Source organism: Lytechinus variegatus, chromosome 2, assembly GCF_018143015.1.
Source record: "Lytechinus variegatus isolate NC3 chromosome 2, Lvar_3.0, whole genome shotgun sequence".
NCBI lineage: Eukaryota > Metazoa > Echinodermata > Echinoidea > Temnopleuroida > Toxopneustidae > Lytechinus > Lytechinus variegatus.
Genome location: NC_054741.1, coordinates 29063900 through 29083005, shown reverse-complemented (window position 1 = coordinate 29083005; position 19106 = coordinate 29063900). Strand labels below are relative to the sequence as shown.

Here is a 19106-nt window from a genome sequence, read left to right as displayed (position 1 = left end):
TGTGCTTTTGTTTCAAGGCTCTTAAATTTTGAGATGTAATATGGCTGCCTAAATCCACCAAGGTAAATCATCCCTTCTTTTGTTACATCTATGGATTATTATCCTCCAGTATAGAGTCCTAGTACTGACAAAGTAACATTTAAACCTCGTTTTCTGAGTATTTAAGTGATAGATTTCTTAACGTATTTATATTTTAAAGTCATAATCTTGATATTAGTGAAACTTTTTTTCTTATTTTGTATCTTTTGTGTATTTGTTTCAATTATTAATTTTGTAAAAAGAATTGTCATTATTCTATAAAACTCTCATCGACATCCATGCGCATGATGTAAAAATGGAGGAGGGGATTATAATACAGAGCTCGATGGAAGACCAGCTTATATTGACTACCCATGGTTAAAGTTATTATTCTTCTTATTAGTTTATCATCATCATCATCATCATAATTTTATACGATTTCCCGAGGTATCTGACGCAACCTATCTTTCTAAAATACATTGTTGGTCCATATAAGACATCAGGGGCCCGTCTTGCATTGAGTTGCGATTGATCCGATCAATCGCAAACATGGAAAGCCAGCAAAGTCAACATATAAAATGCAAGTTTGTTCAAAACATTTTCTAGATATGAATGTATAACCATGAATTCATTGATTTCTTGACAAGTTGATGAGTTCTACATTGTTTAAAAAGGACATTTTGCAAAGTTCTCTAGTGAAGTTTGCAAAGTTACGATTGATTGGATTAATTGTAAGACGGGCCCCTGATATGAGTTAAGCTTAGCATATACACATTAGCCAACAGCCGCATTTTTCTCAAATTCATAACATTTTGAAGGTCCACAGATTAAGGATTCATTTCTGACAAGATAATTTTGACAACCACATGGCTATGACGGCATGCTTCTCAGACATCCATGTAGATACTTCGAGGCTCCCTGTATGGTTTATCGACATTTCTTGATTCAAGACATTCTATCCACCTCATGTCATTTTCCTTGGTCAAAGTCCCGGGTTTAAGCTCCGTGAATTCTACACCCGAATTCGGATGCTTACTTCCCAAATTAGAATGGAATCCGTTTCCACACGCATCAATGACACCATTACGGGATTAGGATGGTAGTGATACACCGAGGAGGAATTAGCGTGATGATGGTGATACGGTAACCATGCACCGGACTCGCTGTATCTATGCTAATGACCGCCACGCTTGTACAAGTCGGGCATGCGTGCTTGATTAATACATGTCAAGGAAGCCGGCCGGAGTTTCTCCTCGTATATACATCCTGAACTCGGGCCTTATCAATACTGCATGATGCCTATTTGAGCATAATTACACCAGGATTGCATCCAAATTACTTGATTGCTATGTCGCATTATACTGAGTGGGCTAATTCTAAAATAACAACCTGTTTGCATATTCCATCCATCCCGCCTACCTCTCCAACTCTCTCTTTCTATTTGTATTGTGCACCGTTATCAACGACTTCTATGATATATATATATATATATATATATATATATATATATAAAGGCATGGTGTCTGTTGTGGATGAAGAGAACAAAAGGTAGGCGTAGCTTAAATCAAGGTTCCCCAGAGCTATCTACCCTTTGGAAAAATTGTGATGCCGAAAAAATGTCTCTGCCGGGAATCGAACCCTGGCCCCCAGCTTTGAACGCCGGTGCCTTAACCACTAGACCACAGAGACGGGTTAATGGCTAAGGCAACCCTGATTCAATTGACCGTCAGAAAGACAGATCTTCGACACCATATCAATTATAATTTCCTTTGTTGGGTGAAGGTGAGTTTCGAACAATGACAAGCCGCCATGCCTCAGCTGGATCAAAGCTATTGCTTTGATACAGTACACGTATGGAAGAAGAAATACAAATGTGTAAAGCTTTACATGTACAACAGCTTTTTGGCAACTCTTTTTTATTTAAATATTGTAAAGAAATGGATGAAGAGAACAAAGGTAGGCGTAGCTTAAATCAAGGTTCCCCAGAGCTATCTACCCAGCTTTAAACGCCGGTGCCCTAACCACTAGACCACAGAGACGGGTTAATGGCTAAGGCAACCCTGATTCAATTGACCGTCAGAAAGACAGATCTTCGACACCATATCAATTAGAATTTCCTTTGTTGGGTGAACATGTGGTATATATCTGTATAGCTTAGATTAATTTCACCTGACGACAGGATGTTACTACCACCAAAGTGTGGTTTTACCCAAACAATAGCCTACACAACTTTCTAACAAAATGCAACATGTCCATTTCCGAGATCATGGTCCTACGACATGACTTTACAATCAATCCCACGATTTATATCAGCTGCAATTATGTGAATAAAACAATGTACAGTTGATCTTACTTGACCATATCTCTTTATACTGTATTACGATAAATGTTCACCCAGGGTAGGTTTTAAGTCTTTTAAATTGCAATCGTTTATATTTCAACTCATCTAACTCATTTAACTTTGTGCCCCCGGAAAAATAAAGGTGTTTGTATAACGTAATAACACAAAATAATATTTTTTTAATACATGAAGACCTTTCCAACAACTCATCCAAAAGCTACAATGTTGGTGTATCTTAAAAAAGTAAATAATACCCTTCACAACTGTCTTTGAGTACATACAGTCACATCAAAAACTGTGGTGTTAACCGGTGTACATAGAGGACCACACCAGTTATTTTACACCGGTGTTAGATTGGTGGTGTTAGTTTTACACCTATAGGTGTTATTACAACACCTATGGTTGTTACATTTACACCCTTTGGTGTTATGTTCAATCTCAATTTTAACACCTCAGGGTGTGGTCCTCTATTAAAACCAATTGGTGTCAGTTTTAACACCACAGTTTTTACAGTGGTCATGATATAATGTAGGCCTACATATCCGTAATATGAGCTGTCAAAGAGCTGACCACGGAAAAAATGTCGATGTGTTTTGAAAAAAGGAAGTTGACGAAACCAATACAAGAAAGCGAGGAAAAACTTGAACTCTGACGCCATTTTGTTCTCAAATGTTTCCACGTGGTAACCCAATAACCCAGATTTCGAAGGACAAATATAGAATAGTGGAACAAGAAGTCGTAAAAGTCCATAGCGTTCTTATACATGACTTTCCATGCTTGGATATTGTACCGCTGATGATTTCGGCTAATCCGGATCAAGAGCAGTTAATGAGTAGTTTACGTCATTAGAGCAAAGACAAACTAAATATTAAAGAAAAAAGTCAAGCTAGAGTGGAAAATATAATTTTTTTCTCAGTGGTTCATATCAATAAAAGAATCTAACAGGTGACTGCAGTTTTAACATTTTCAATCACGTTATCTACGTTCTGGACCCCTAGGCAGAACAGAGTAGTAATAATTACCAACGTGAGTGGGCAATCCAGCCATTCCTATGTATTCATTGTATATTTTATGTTGTAATTATATCTGATGTATTTTGCATGTTTTTTAGGAATGGAAAATGAATACAGTACATGACAACATCACTTTAAAAATGTAATTTTAATTATTCATCTTAGTTTAAAAATCTCATCTTTTCGTAAAAAAAATGGCTCCAACTATTATTAGAATTGTTTTTAAATCTCATTACCATGTGCATATATCGTCGCTGTTCTAAAATGGTAGTGTAAACGATGATACCAATTCATCTTGTTGTTTTTTCCTTAACTATAATTCCATTCATTTCACATTGGCAGGAAACAAGACTTGCTTAATAGAGGTAAAACCACGTCCCCCCTCCCCTGAAAACCAGTTACCAAATATAACCTGTACTTCCTACCATTATTTTTTATCTACACGCATATTACTATAAGCATATCAATTGGAAAAACAAATTCTGACTTTTGAAACGGTCTGTGTGGCTCCAACAGCTTCATGAAATTCAAGAATTCATTTGCCAACGAAAGCATATGAAACAATGATGGCTAAAAGAACCTTTGCAATCATATTTTAAAATCTGAATTTTTTCTCATTATTGCTCGACATGGAGAAGAAAAAAACATAAATAGGGATTGTGATTTTTGAAACAGTCTATACGGCTCCAGCAATTAATAAGGTTTAAGAATCAAATTGCAAATAATAAACGATAGCCGTTCAAGAATCATAATGAGCCTTTGAACGTAAAATAAAAAGATGCCTCGGTCTGTGACATCTAATTTGGTTTAGAATGTTTACTATCATGATGAAGAACGAGATAGAAAATCTATTTCGCTCTCCGATTATCCATCTCCAAATTTGGTTGAGATATAAATATCGGCGCCAAATAGCAGGAGTATGATTTAAACTGTCGGTACATATTACATTCTCTTCGATCGCAAACAGCTGATGTACGTATTTATTTGTGAACGAATCGTGGAAGAATTCTCATTTGTCTATAAAAAGCAATCCATACTGCTGTTATTCCTGCTGTAATTCTCAGTTGCAACACAAATTTCGTTGGATGAAACAATTGTTGCTTCAACCATATTGCCCTTCTTAACAAACCCTTCGTAAAGCTACGAGTTGAAAACAAATTTAATTAGGATTGTCCTTCATCTTGAATTAAATTAAGCACAAATAAGATAAAACGACGTTGATTAATATTATACTGCTAATACACGGATTCAAGTCAAAGTAAAGACTACGTTATGACATTTTGAAAGGAAATATATTGAAATGCGATCACACCCACCATGTACAAATTTTTGTTTAGGGAAACGGACTTACACTTTTAGTTGTTGGTAAAGTCATGCATAACTTTCGAAACTTTTCTATTAAATAGCTACGTTTGGAGACAAAAAGGACCCTTGAGATTCTTTATAAGAACATCATATTGATTGATTGATTAATTAATTGTTTAATTGATGTTATCGATTAATCGATTTATTGGTTGATTGACTGACTGGTTACTTAATTGAATGATTGACTGAATCATTAAATAAATAATTGAGTTATTGAATGAGTGAGCCTCATATTGGTTTATTTTTCATATCTATTTCAACAAAATTAACAATATGAAGCAAAATTAGGATTGACCAAGTGAAATCCACAATAAATTTCTAAGGGTAAAAACTCATAAAGAAATCTTTCCCATCTTTACCATAAATTATTTTCACCAAGGTATTCAAATAGCATGAAAACTGCATTAAATTTAGGCTAAGACCGTAAAGCATTTTCTGGTGTTCTTAACACTGAACTGGATGTAAAGATGAGAGGGATATATGGCCTTTTTGGTGCATTCATACCAAAAACGGAAACGCAGATTTTACGTTGGTTCTTAGATTAGCGTTCTGAAGAGAGCAAATAAAGCAATGATGCAAAAATGGGGTTAAAAGCTTTCCTATCTGAAGTAGAAATCCTGAGATCTGGTAGAAGCTGTAGACAAGTATGTCAGCGATTGGCGTGTTTGATATAGCGAAATTAAGGTCCTTAATTGATTTCACATTACCAATACATAATTTTTTAACTGACATACATGTATGTCATTACTCTTACAGTTCAGACAACGTTTAAATCTACATCTATATGTACAAGGACATTATTTCTGAGAAATGATTTGGGGCGCCATCCTGTCCATTGTTTTAATGGCGTTCCGGTTTTAAATTCGGCGGCGCCTCATTTTATAATCGTGTGTGCTCGTGCATCTATCAAACGGAATGCTTGCCTCCGTCTGTAAAGTCCATTTCATCATGATTAAAATGTGCGTATTAGGATTATTTGATTATCAATAGCGGGATATTTACTGGCCGTTTAATATCCACCTTGTTGTCCAAGGCAGTGCCTCAGGGTGCATCTTAAAAATGTTATCTGGACAACTCTCAAGGTCTCAAGATCATTTTATTCTACTTAGATGCATACTGCCACAACAAGGATTTGTTTCCACTGCCTATATTGCATTGACTTCAAATCAAATCCGTAAACGTTATATTGCCACTAGCCACAGTACATGGCAGTTGGGTAATCATCCTTGTCTAAACATCGGAAACATAAATCTCAAAGGAAAATACACCAAACATATTCAACAAACCACTCATTCTTTGCATGTACGATATGGAATCATACTGATTTTTTTTCTATTGAGCCTCCATGTGAACTCATCTTTAAGTGTCAAGGGAAATGCACTTGAGAAGTAAACTATGGAAGAAGGAATTTGATTAGGGTTGCAAACGTTTCGGTCGAAAGAGGAGGACTAGAAAGTAGTGCTGATTTGAATGGACGTAGCAGGCTCTTAAAGTGTAGTGCTTTTAATTTGCTAACCGAATATAAGTCCTTTTGCAAGATTTGTGGCAAGTACGAGCAGTGTGACGTGACCCCGTGTGACTGCATGACTGTGTATATGCCCTGAAAGGTGTAACAGACTGTGATGGATATCTTCCAGTATTTGATACCGAAGAAAAGGGATAAATCTTTGGTCCAGTACCAACCTATCATCAGTTCGACCTGTACTCCACTCTAACATGCAAATGAACAGGGTTTTTAAGTCATAAAATCCTAATATGCAACAATATACTATTTCCTATTGAAGTTGTATCTCTGTTTTATTTCCTCAAAAATCTTTAAGAACTGAAAATATACCTTGATTGTATTTAAGTATTTTTGTATTCAAGTATTTGTTTTCTACAAAGACTAACAATGAAAATAAAAACTGCTGAAATTCTCGGGGAGGATTTAGAGGCTTGATTTAACGGCTATACTCTTCATAGTGCACGGCGTTTAATCTTTGTTATCGAAACCATAGAGGCTTGCGTCAGTGCGATTGATGTTGGCATTCCTAATTGAGAAATTGAAACAAATGGGATTGATGGCTACTCTAGGCAATTTCATTTGCTACTATCATTGTTTTCTACCCCCTCAGTAGTCTATATCCAGTGTGTGTCTGCATGATCGTACGAGGGTGTGGGTGGGTGGTGTGTGAACACGTGTCAGTGGGTGAGAGCAAATCGACGCGTTCTTGTATTTTTGAATGGATATGATTGTGTTCGCTTGTAGTTTGAATTCATAAAAGTAAAAGTCTTTGATATTTATTAAAGTAAAAAGAAAATCAATTATTCTCATTATTAAGTGGATTTCTACTAAGCAAAATCACCCCAACCCCTCAGTATAACCCCCAAACCATCCACCACACCCAATCCCCTCCAATGATACTCAGTCACTGATTGAGTGTCTCCAATCAAGGACCTCGTATAGATGACACTGAGAGAGAAACAGGTCTTGATTATCTATCCTGTATGTTTATGTATTCTTCTCAAGATATCCCCATAGATTTCGTTCAATCTAGATGTCCTTTCAAACACCGTCTTCGTTTTCTTCCCTTTTTCACTATCATAGTTCGGTTACATCTCTCTCTCTTACTCTATGTCTACCCTTCTCCCTAAGGCTGTCTGATTCCATTCCCTCTTTCTACCGATATTTTTTTCGTAGTCATATTTATACTTCTTTCTCTTCTTCTCCTCTTTCTCCTTCCTCTTTTCTACTTTTTCTCCTTCGTCTCCTACTTCTTCTCCATCTTTTCCTTCTGCGTGATTTTATTTTCCTCCCTTTTGGGGTCGTCATCATCATAATCAGCATTATCACTCTCCTTATTATATATATACATATATATATGTTTATATATATATGCACGTTTATCCAATATTGGGTAAAATGGGAACATACATGTTTGTATTTTGTTATTTTGTAAATTTTACGCAATGTTGCGTTGAAATTTACCCTTAAAACATGCATGTCGCCAAATATAGGGGAAAGATACCCAGCAGACATGCATGTTCCCTTTCTACCCAATATTGGGTAGAATGTTACTCAGTGTTTTTATCATCATCATCATCATCATCATCATCAGCATAATCATCGTCGTCGTCGTCATCACTCATATACATTTGACCGTCATCATAACATTTTCTCCTAATACTCAATGAAAGAAATATCACAACCATCTTATCATACACACAAAGTTATGAATCACCTCCCATCCTGTATCTGACCAGCTATCATGGGCGGAAATCCCAGGGGGGACAGGGGGACGCCCCTACCGAAAATAGTAGGGGGACACAATATCAAATGTCCCCCTACTATTTTTGGTCTTTTATTAAGGAGAAAAATACATCACTCACAATGGAAAAAATAAATGTATTTTGGACTAAATGACCTTATATTTTTGGTGAAAACCTTTTTTTTTTGCTTGTCAAATTTTACAGCCCCTGGTCCCCCTACCTTTGGGGACAGATTTCCGCCCATGCCAGCCATGCCCCCTCTCCACATTGTATTTATAAACTCTCTTTATCTCTATCTCTATCACTTTATATCTCTTTCTCCATCGCATCTTCTTTCACATGCATATCCCGTCATATACAACACTCCTTATTTGCCATAAACTTCCAAATTTTTCAGATCGAGTTGTAACGCTAGGAGTTTCACATAAACAAAGTTGGCTATTTTGATAAACACCGATTTCCCATGTCGTCTTGGATAATATGACTTATATTAATATCTGTAGCGCTGCATTCGATGAAAACGGTACATTATACAAACATATCTACCTTGCCTGAGGTGACTTTGGTCTCGGATTAGTATGCAATCAAGCTAAAGAAGCAATCACCGATTATTCATCATTCTGATTAGTGATTGCTAAGTGCAACGGTGTTGAAACTTAAGCAAATCGGAATTAATTAATCTAGAGATTATGTGTCATCATCACCCCTGAAATGAAAATAAGGAAGGAATTATACCTGTTATGGGAGAGGGATTAATTAATTAGTTTCATCTTTTGTGGAGCTAAGGACATATTTTCCCACTGGCCTAAGTTGAAAAACGTAGAAATATGATCAGTTACAAGTAAGATTCAAATCTGTGATAAACTCATTCAACTCCCCCCCCCCCCCCACTGTAAATATCTGGTATGAAGCTAAAAATTCGAATTTTTAACATTACTTGATATCGGATAAAGAATTCATTTTTTTTATTTTTTACTTACTTAATCGTTCTGTTTCCCAACAATAAGTAGATAAAAATGTTTGAAGATAACTACTGCTTACTGTACAAATCGTTTACCCCCCTTAAATAATGGATAGAAAAGGGGTAATTAATCCGCATCGAACTTTTTTAAAGATAAGAATGAGTATACGATTACCGCATAAAATCGAAGGTTTATATTTTCGCATTATTTGTTATATATACTATTCTGATTACTAGCTTACTCAAAGTATGAATGCAAATATTTTTTATTCAGGGTTATACTATTTGCATTTCTCCCCTCTAGTATCTTTGGATGATCAAAAGCTCATCCTAGCTATGGAGGTATCTATATAAGAAAAAAACATAATGATTGACCGTTGTACCCAGCTCACTATGAGAGTGGAAAAAATATAAATACTTTCTCTAATGTCTGAATTGAATTTTGGATGATTTTATGATTTGGACAAATAAATAATCATACTGCTTGTATTGAAAAAATATAACTAATCAATACTTAGTCGCACTAACACTCCTCTTTGAACATGCTAAAATTTCTAGCTAGCACACTACAAACTGAACCCTATTGAATAATTCACGTGCTTCTTCTTAGAAGACCTGAAGCACCATCGGATACGGAAAAAAGCAGAAACCATTCTTTCCTTGTCTGAAGTAGAATTAACATAAAACACTGTCTCCTGTTATATTCTAACACCTACAATGTTCAACTGTAGCTGTTGGTGCTTTATGCTAAGGTTATAGGAGTCGCACAATGGTAAAATATCAAAGTGCATGTTCACACTGGAATTCCTTCCCCAAATGAAAGGTGTTTTGAAGAGTACAGCAATTCTAAAACTTCGCCACTGTCAAGTTGATCGAGTTGAAGGAATCCTCTCACCGTGTTTGGTGCTTTAAAAGCCATGATGGGCGACAGCACGTAAATTTGATACTAAATTTAATATTTGAGTGCATTCTGATTCAAACAAGCGTTCAGAGTGACATTTTCTGACACCTACTATTTCCTGACCATCTTCCACATTTTTTCTCACACATTAATAAATTTTCAGTCGTCTTTCTTTCCCCTTATATATATAAATATATATATATATATATATATATATATATATATATATATATATATATATATATATATATATATATATATATGTATATATATATATATATATATATATATATATATATATATATATATATATATATATATATATATATAAATATATAAAGATTCTTTAGTCAATTTTTTGTTCGATCTTTTTACAAGCCTATACGAATATTATCGCACTTGTGGGTGGAAAAATATAGTGGAGGTATGGAGAACACATATTTACGCAAAAGGTATATTTTCTCATTTTCAAAAGCGTTCGCCATAATAATTCAGGAATCATACGCATATTGGGAGGATCTCGATAATCGTACTTCTTCTTTCTATCAGTTAAGTAATATTTACGATAATCATCATGTCACAATCAGGGGCCGCGGAAAGGTTTTCGAAGGGGGGGGGGGGTGCTGACCATGCAAAAAATCACAATCATTATATGGTCATTTTTACGTTTTTGCACACGGTTTTGGAAAAAAAAGTGGGGGACTGAAGCCCCCGAGGCCCCCCCCCATGTTCCGCTGCACCTGGCTGTCACCTTCTAAACTGACTCCAAACTAAATAAAACCATTCCTTTATTCGAATTACTGGTCGGCATCGTTTTTTTTTTTCATTTTATCTTTTTTATTTTAGGGGAGTGTGGTTGTTGGGGTGTTACCTCATATACTATATGACATAATTAATAAGTGTTTGTTAGTTTTGGAAGTTTAGTAATTTGAAGGATAACATTTTGTTTTCAACCCAAACTTCCTATCATATCTTGTAAGTCAGATTTTGGTTCATTTGAATCACATGCTATACCTTCTCCGTCTTTGCAGTATCCTAAAGTAGAAAGTAATATTTGCTTAAATTGGTATTAAAATGAAAAGACCTGCATTTTCTTCTCTCACATCTTGCCTTCCTCTGCAGTACCTCTACTCCATGATGCATTATTGATTCATGTTCATATACAAGGCATCAACGCCAAACATTTCCAACATTCTGCATAGAGCAATTGTACCTTTCAAAAGCTGCATTTGATTGAAAATGTTGTGTTGTCATGATTGTACGTATTGACATACGAAGTGAACGTATGAATAATTAATCGGTCCTGCACATCAACATTATGTATTATGCAGTCAAAACACTTGGATGAAAACGCGCGTCACATCTAACATGCGGATGGGGATTTTCATCTCGCTAATAACCCCACTGTATAATATTAGCTTCTAGTATTTCATTCTGTAGAATATCTCACGGAAGGGAGGGGGGGGGGGGGTGAGGTCCCCCTAGCGACTTTCCAATCCCACTTTAAACGCACATCACGCCTAGCACGCTGATGCGGACTTTCATTTCGCTAATAACCCCACTGTAACATTAGCTTCTATAGTATTTCATTCTCTAGTGTAGCTCACGGAAAGGGGGGGGGGAGGGGTGAGGTCCCCCTGGCGACTTTCCAATCCCAGTTTAATGGATTCATTCATGGTGGACGAGGATGAACTACTATTGTAATACAACAACGATACATGTCGTTGCCAGGCAACAGGCACTATTGATGAAGGAGATGAGATAAATGAATGGAAGCTTCGCTGCATGAGTTTGTACTTCGATATCCCCGACCCTATAAAACGAAATCCCGTACACGCAAATTGCGCATGATAATGGTGAACGTGTCTTACACATGCAACAGGAGATTACTCGAAGGTGAGATAGATTGTAATTTTCTTTAAGATTAAACATCATAAAATTCTAATCAGCCATTAAATTAGCCATTACGAAAATCAATAATGCAATAATCACATTCAACATTAACTGACTTGATCTGACCCATAGTACCACGATTGCCGTCTCCGGTGATAAATGAGGAATATACGCTGGTAACTAAGTCAGAATCATATTGCAAATAAATATAGGTACTTTGGATTTATTGATTTCCGCCCCGTTTTTCTTTATGAAACCCCCGGCATAATTCATTTTCCACCCCTTCTCCATCTAAGGATACAAAAAAAATTGATTAAAATGGGGCTATATAGTGTATGAGTATAATTGAAGAAAGTTTTTTTTACGATGATCTTATTAACGTTTGTGGACATTTACATCAACAAAATGAAGACGGTCATCAAAACTTGGCCTGAATATTTTTTTTTTGAAATTTGTCGACTTCTACGACAATCTATTCAGATGAAGATACGTCTTCTTCATTGTCTTCTGGTTGAGGAAACCTCTCGTCATCTTCAATTGGATTGAGCTCACCCGGTAGATACTCCATCATGTCAATGTCATCCTATCTTAGCCACAGGTAAATTAGTTCTTCGTCTCGCATTCCCGTGTAATACAAGCTTTGTCCCAAATCTTTACAGGTGTGTTGAAAGATATAGAACTACAAGGTGTGTAAAAAACCCCTGTGCGAATGTTGTTTCTCTTTGTCCGTCAACTGTGTTATGATGTCAATTTAGGTTATATTGCGTACGCATCTTCATTTTGCAAAAAAGTCGTGTTTGAGATAATCTATCTAGTCCGACTAATCATGATTCTGTGACTAAAGCGAATAAAAGAAAGAGAAGGAAAGAGAGAGAGAGAGAAATATAAAGAGGAGAGAAACGCAAATGGTGATATTTCATAAAGTAATTCTACATGCGACTATTTATCTCAAGCGTTCCATATTTTTTTATTATAATATACATTCAAAATTGGAAAAAAAACATATGGCGCCTCCGTTGTAGTTTAATCTTCATTGCTCCATGCAAGATTTTATTATAAAAACGTATGTTTCTTTGCATTATTGTTATTTGTTAATGATGATGGAGTTTCAACTTGCAAACAAATAAAAATATATAAATATATATATTGGTATCAAGACGTCCCAAGACAAATGGGCATCTGGCAGAAAATTCATCGTGTGCTGGAGCTCCTTGGTGCCCCTCCTTTAATTCAAATCATTATGCCGCTGCACAATGTTTGAAGACATCTACCGAATCGTTCCCATGCACCTGTCTTCCAACCTTATACTCCAGGTCCCCTCTCATCCTCCTAAATCGAATGTTAATCTTCTATTTCCGTACTGACCCGTATTCACCTTATCGATAGCAGCTTCAAACGTGTGCTAGTGAATGGCGTCTTGGAACGGAACCCCTCTTTTCCATATCTTCGCTGATGAGGAAATTATCTCGTTTTAACGTTTTTTTTTCATTTATATCTCGATGTGATGATCATAACTTTGACACATGGTTAGAGTCACTCCCCAAAATTTACTTACAAATTTACGTAAATCAAAATAAATGATTTATCACGGAAATTTAAGCAAAATGCATATCAATTCACAAAACTCCAATTGTGTCACCGAAATGGATGTTTTTCCACTAGGGGGCGAGAATTGTTTCTATATATAATGAGAAAAGTTCGGCAATGTGATATTCTTTTGTAGTAAAGGTCTAATCAGATTATAAATGTGTTTGATTACTGATTCAATTTGATAAAGGATAGTTTGGTGTAGAATAGACAGAAACTGTTTATGACAAGCTTAGTAATGCTAAATCATGTTGAAAAGAAAGGCAACTTCTTATTTCTTGTAATTACATTGTTTAGATACAGATTTATCTCATAGCAAGAGCTGGCGTGCTATACTAATCATTCTTATATAGTCATGTTTCTTGTCAATTTCAACATCTCTAATTCCAGTGAAAATAGTAATACTGGATTAAATTTCACGCCATGCCATTCAGGTCATTGTACAGAGAAGCACTCAAATAGACGGGAAGATCTAAACATGCAGCACCTGCTTTGCAGAAAAGTGAAGGGACGCCATGGTGGCGGAAGGAGAACCTGCCATTGGGAGGGTTTCAAAAACGAATCACTCTAACTTGGGAACTTTCAGAGAATTCAAAATAATTATGATGTAGCCCGATGGTATAACGTAGGTCACTGACGTTCGACAAGCTTTCTCGTCATACCTCTTGTGTTCGGCAGAGTTAATCATTGTGGTGGCGTCCGACGATGCTCACTAAGCAAAATATTTAAATTTTTAGTATTGAAGAGGTAGTGATTATTAATAGCAAGCAAGCACTCTGGTTATACTAAAAAGTATTCTTGATGGTAGATTTGCTCCAAAAGCAATCAAATCAATCGGTTATGAAATACTATTACTTATGTGTGTTTTTAACCGGTTTATCAGTCAACTAGAAACAGAATATAATAGCATGCATATTCACGAGTATATTCATTCCAAAATGTCAAAACAAAACTAAGGTAAGGATTTAAGAGCTTACCTTGACCATAAGAACTCCCTTGGAAACAAATCTGTCCTCTTTTTGACTCTCCTTAAAATATTCAAATACTACATCCACTATGGGGTACCTGCTCCCAAACACCAGGCCACTGTTGAGCAGAAAACGGTTTACACTCCAAGAATTGACTCCTACATCGTACAGTATATAGCTAAAGTAATTGTGAAGAATTTTAATCAAGCGATCTGCTGCTCTTTGCTCGAAGACCTCTTGAAAGCAGATGAAATCAAGATGGGCAGGGAAGTTTGAACTAATGCCATGTTCGCATGGTCCAAGACGTTCACGAATGCTACTCTGACTGCAGAAGGACATGGGACAGTGGGTGATGGTCGTTCTAGGAATGGTGTTACCAGGTGTGGAAGGTCCTACGGAAGAAGCGTACTGACTCTGTGATGTCTGGAGTCTCACTGTAGATGTAGAACCTACAGAATCTGGTGATGATGGTGAGGAGATAGGACCACCACGACTTGGCACAATATCAGGAATGTCTACATCGGCTGATCCACCAGGTTGTGGTGGAAGTTCTCGCTGTTTCCTCACCTGGCTTCGAGGTGGCTTTGGTGATTGTTTACTGCTTCCTGCATTAGTCCTTGACATTCGTGGGGATCGTTGGGGATCTGGACTCCTATCCCTACGTTGGCGACGTCGGTCCTTGTCCCTCATAGGAAGAGTATCGTCTTTTGAGACACTACCTCTTGAAGAATATTGTCTGTTCATGTCAAATTTCAAAACATTGTCCTCATCTCCTGCAAGGTGGCTTATGTTCTGAGGCGTCATTAAAACGGAGGTACTTGGTGAATGATAGATGCATGATTGTTTGAGCTCACCATCTGAAGGTGAGTGAATAAATATTTTGGGATTGGGTCGCAGTTGTGAGTTGACAATATGCGTGGCCATCTGTTTTGCCCTGTACTGCACCTGGCCAAGATTGTTCATCCTTGCCATGGCCTCAGGCATGAGACATGAGTCAACAAAGGCGAACTTAAAATTCCTCTTTTCAGATAAGTCAGTCCAGATTCGATTGTTGACGTTAATCAGGTAAGGGTTGCTTTTGAAGGAGAAACGATAAGGCCGACGGAACCTGGCCATAATGACCCTTAAGGCAAACCCAAGCCCTGCAAAGGGGCAGGAAATTATTATGATTGCTATCATGATTGGCACAAGAAAGATTAGAGTGATGACTCGCTCGTAGCATGGCATGGCATCACCATCCTGGAGCTCGTCAGTGGTCCTCAAAAATAGGGCCATCAGTTGATTTAAGTTCCAGGTCCATGGTAAAAGGAGGTAGAACCCTAATGAATAGAGCTTTTCCTGAAAGGAATAGTTAAACACTTTCTGATGCAGCATCTTGCTAGTATCTTACACTCCAAAATTCTTGACTTATCCTGCGTCAGGAGAGTTTCCTGTCATAGAGTTGCTACCATACACTTATCCATTTTTGTAACATCAGAGATGGATGTACGAAAAAACGTGATACAGATTACAGTGGTTGGATAAACCATCGTACAAAGGATATCCACAGGATGTCAACATTGTGCTTCGCTCTGTTCGCCTCGGTGGAGCAGACATTTGCATAATTGATGAAAAGCGAACATAACATTCATTCAGATCCACCGTCCCTGTCTTTACCAGACGAATCCATACGGACAGACGGGTCACCGGGTATGATGTCTCTTCACAATGAAGCAACACGTGTACCGATATGATCAATTCGAAAAAAACTTTACTCCATAAAAACCAATGCGAGCCATGAATCCACAGAGCATGAACGGTTCACACGTTTAGCATTTTGTCCGCCGTACTGCAAGATGCGAATAAATGCACTAGAGAGACGTTGCCTTAGTGACCATATGGCATATGAGAAGCGACGTGAGAGAGATCCCCATATCATCCAACATTCATAGGAATTGCAATTTAGAAGTGAATTTCTTACTTAAGCCAATGCCCATAAATCCAACGTGATCTCTCCTCTATCAACTCGTGCGATGAAATCTATTCGCAGTAAGTCGATTGGCGGGAATGTCCGATTGTTATTACTTGTTGTTAAAGAACAGAAGGCACGGTACGTCGTGCTTGTTTTACGACTCACTCCGGCAATCATTTATCCACGGTTTTATGACACGTGTAGTAGAGTTTGTCATCCCTAGATGAATAGTCACTTGAGGTATACCTGGTAAAAGTTAAGCCAAGAAACTCATCAAGAGATTCATTATACTCATATGAATGAAGACTGTTTTTCAAATTCAAACTGTATATTAATCAAGGTGATCGTGATGATGTTAGTGCAAATGAATAAAACTACAGTACAGAAACGAGTTGTATTGCCTGACATTAAAAGTGTTGAATGAGCGTTTAATTGGTATTATTGAAAGCATCACGCTGATTATTAACTTATCAAAAATGTGTTTTTCTTCCGAATCATTCGCTTCCATTAAAGGCAAAGAAGATTTAGCAGCTTTCACATTGCAATTCTGATATGAAATTCCAAATGAAAATTAACCGAGGAATATCAAAATCTTTGCCATACACCTGTTTGAATTATCCACTTAAATTCCTCCACGCTACTTCCACATCTAAAGAAGACGAAAAGCTTGGCGGCGTCATTACGCGGCGAACACGGTAAGCGATGCAGATCGCCCACAGTCACAATAACTACGGCTTCAATCACAACACACAACCGCCACTTAACACAATCTCCAAGAATAGCAACAAATCAACTCGCGTCCGTTGCTCGCTCGCTCGTTCGTTCGTTTACTGTCTCTCTCGTGTGTGGTGGTTGTATCGTCCACTGCTTGGTCAGCCATCCGTAGGCCACGGCCTTCCTCAGTCCTAATATCCCGAACGCACTGCGTTTTTTTTAATGGCCACAAATTCGATAGCACGACCGTACGCTCCCATTTGCCCGCCTTCCTTGAATAGCGATGAAATCGGAAGCTTACAATGAGAGAACGCATTTTTATACACGAAACACCTGCAGCCACTTCAAAATAGGAAAGAGATCACACTTTCGGTACAAATCAGTTCTCACTGCAACGTGCAGTACAAAATGAATAGTTAAAAGAAATGTAAAATACCTCTCTCACTTTACCATCAACCCTGCGTCCCCGGTATCTGTCTATCGCCTTTTTTCTCGATTTTCCTTTACCTTGATCATTTTTTAAGTTTACACCGAAATGTGAAAGTTGATCACGTTTATCAAAATGAAAATTTTAATTTCTGGGGCCCGTAACACAAAACTTACCAACGATCGTAGAATATTTTCTACGATCGATTCCATTGACTACAATATACAATCAATTAACTCAAGTGTACGATTAATAGTTAACCTTTGTCTTACGGGACCCACATCATAAGAATTTAGGGAATATAAGCTTAAGAGCATCATTAATGCACCAGGTCCTTCATCGTAAAGATTAATATTGCGTTGAATTTAAACATTAGTTTTAAATTATTTAATCTCGAATTATTTTATAGTACACAACATTGCAAACAACATTACAAACTAAAATTTTCAGTGAAATCATCATTTCAGTAATGTATATAGGAACGAAAACTGTGGGAAGGGGAAGTTTTAAATGGGCAGCCTTTGCTCTGGAGCGTAGGTTGATAAACTTAACCGGTTCATAAAATGTCCACCCCCTTCTTGGGGGGCTATATAACAAGAAGATTAGCTTGCTTTTAACGCTCGCATTATTTATGAGCTTATATATATCCTCACGATGGAATCAAAAGGTTGTTAAAATGTCCCTTTTCATGTCAGATAAGTCAACGGCATGAAAATGAAAACGAGGAAGCGTAACGGAGGAGTACTGAAGGTAGATTTGATGCATCGTATCTTAACTCAAATAATTGTTAAACCAGGTTACCCTTTTCCGTAAAAAAATCTTATGCCTCTCAAAAAAGGGGAAGGGGGGGGGGCCAGATGTTCCCCTCCCTGGATTCGCCACTGGTAATGATAATTATGCAATCCATTTACAAAACGTCTTTTCATACGATACAAGCGTGTTGAACAAAGATTAGTTAATACAAGTAGAATATCTTCAGAATTGAAAACTACACCTTCATAATGAAAAAGTCAGATTAGAATAGGTAGGTTTTGAGACATTTCTTGATTGAAGTGTTTGAAAATATTATTCTTTGATAGGAAGGCGGATTTCCATGTTGATGTTTTTTAATGGCGCCCTCGTAACAATAATCATAAATCATATGTACCATAATTATGTTTTGGGACTTCTGTTGAAAGGGCCCTGTCAACCTCTGGTTTAGCAGTTAGATGTACAAGAAGTGTATAGCTAGATGTCGATGCAAATGCATTGGAACTACGTACATTAGCCTTTTAAAAAAAAAAAGTGTGAAGAAATTCTAGTGACATTTCAACAAATTTTCATTGAGCAGGAAAATTTGAGTACAGTGTGTGTGTTTGAGTTTTGTCAGACGTGTATCAATCAGAAATGATTATTTACGTCTGGGACCGACCTTTAACGTCACCATCCGAAAGACGTGACCAGGGCTCGAACCTCTGCATCAATTTGTAACTTCCCCACAGCTTGGATTACAGGCGCACGCCACAACGCCCAGTAGATAATCATGCATCCTACTGGCCGTAGAGGGATAGCGCATCGGATTCTTCGCTCTCAAGATTTATTAACACGTCAATTGACGAGTACAAGGATTGTGCAGGACAGGATGAAATATTTCACCGACCCTCCCCCATCTTTCCCTCTCTCTCTTTCTTTCTATTCATCTATCTATCGTGAGCGTTGTGGGCCATTTGGGAAATAAA

At 37.2% G+C, this 19106-nt stretch overlaps 2 protein-coding genes across 2 annotated transcripts in view; both read right to left on the bottom strand.

Moving 5' to 3' along the window:
• The window catches only part of LOC121409725 (sphingomyelin phosphodiesterase 3-like), a 91260-nt gene extending 78951 nt beyond the window's left edge, over positions 1-12309 (bottom strand). The window contains exon 1 of the mRNA XM_041601633.1: positions 12232-12309. Within this exon, the coding sequence (XP_041457567.1) occupies positions 12232-12309 (78 nt within the window). The remainder of the gene's footprint in view (positions 1-12231) is intronic.
• Positions 12310-13260: 951 nt separating this feature from the next.
• Positions 13261-17134, bottom strand: LOC121407772 (sphingomyelin phosphodiesterase 5-like). Its single transcript, XM_041598969.1, has one exon. It carries the CDS (start codon positions 15668-15670, stop codon positions 14294-14296), a length of 1377 nt encoding a protein of 458 aa, XP_041454903.1. The 5' UTR covers positions 15671-17134; the 3' UTR covers positions 13261-14293.
• Positions 17135-19106: the final 1972 nt, after the last annotated feature.

Coding starts and splice junctions, on each gene's coding strand:
- LOC121407772 (XM_041598969.1), bottom strand. CDS start 15,670: ATGCTGCATCAGAAAGTGTTTAACTATTCCTTTCAGGAAAAGCTCTAT.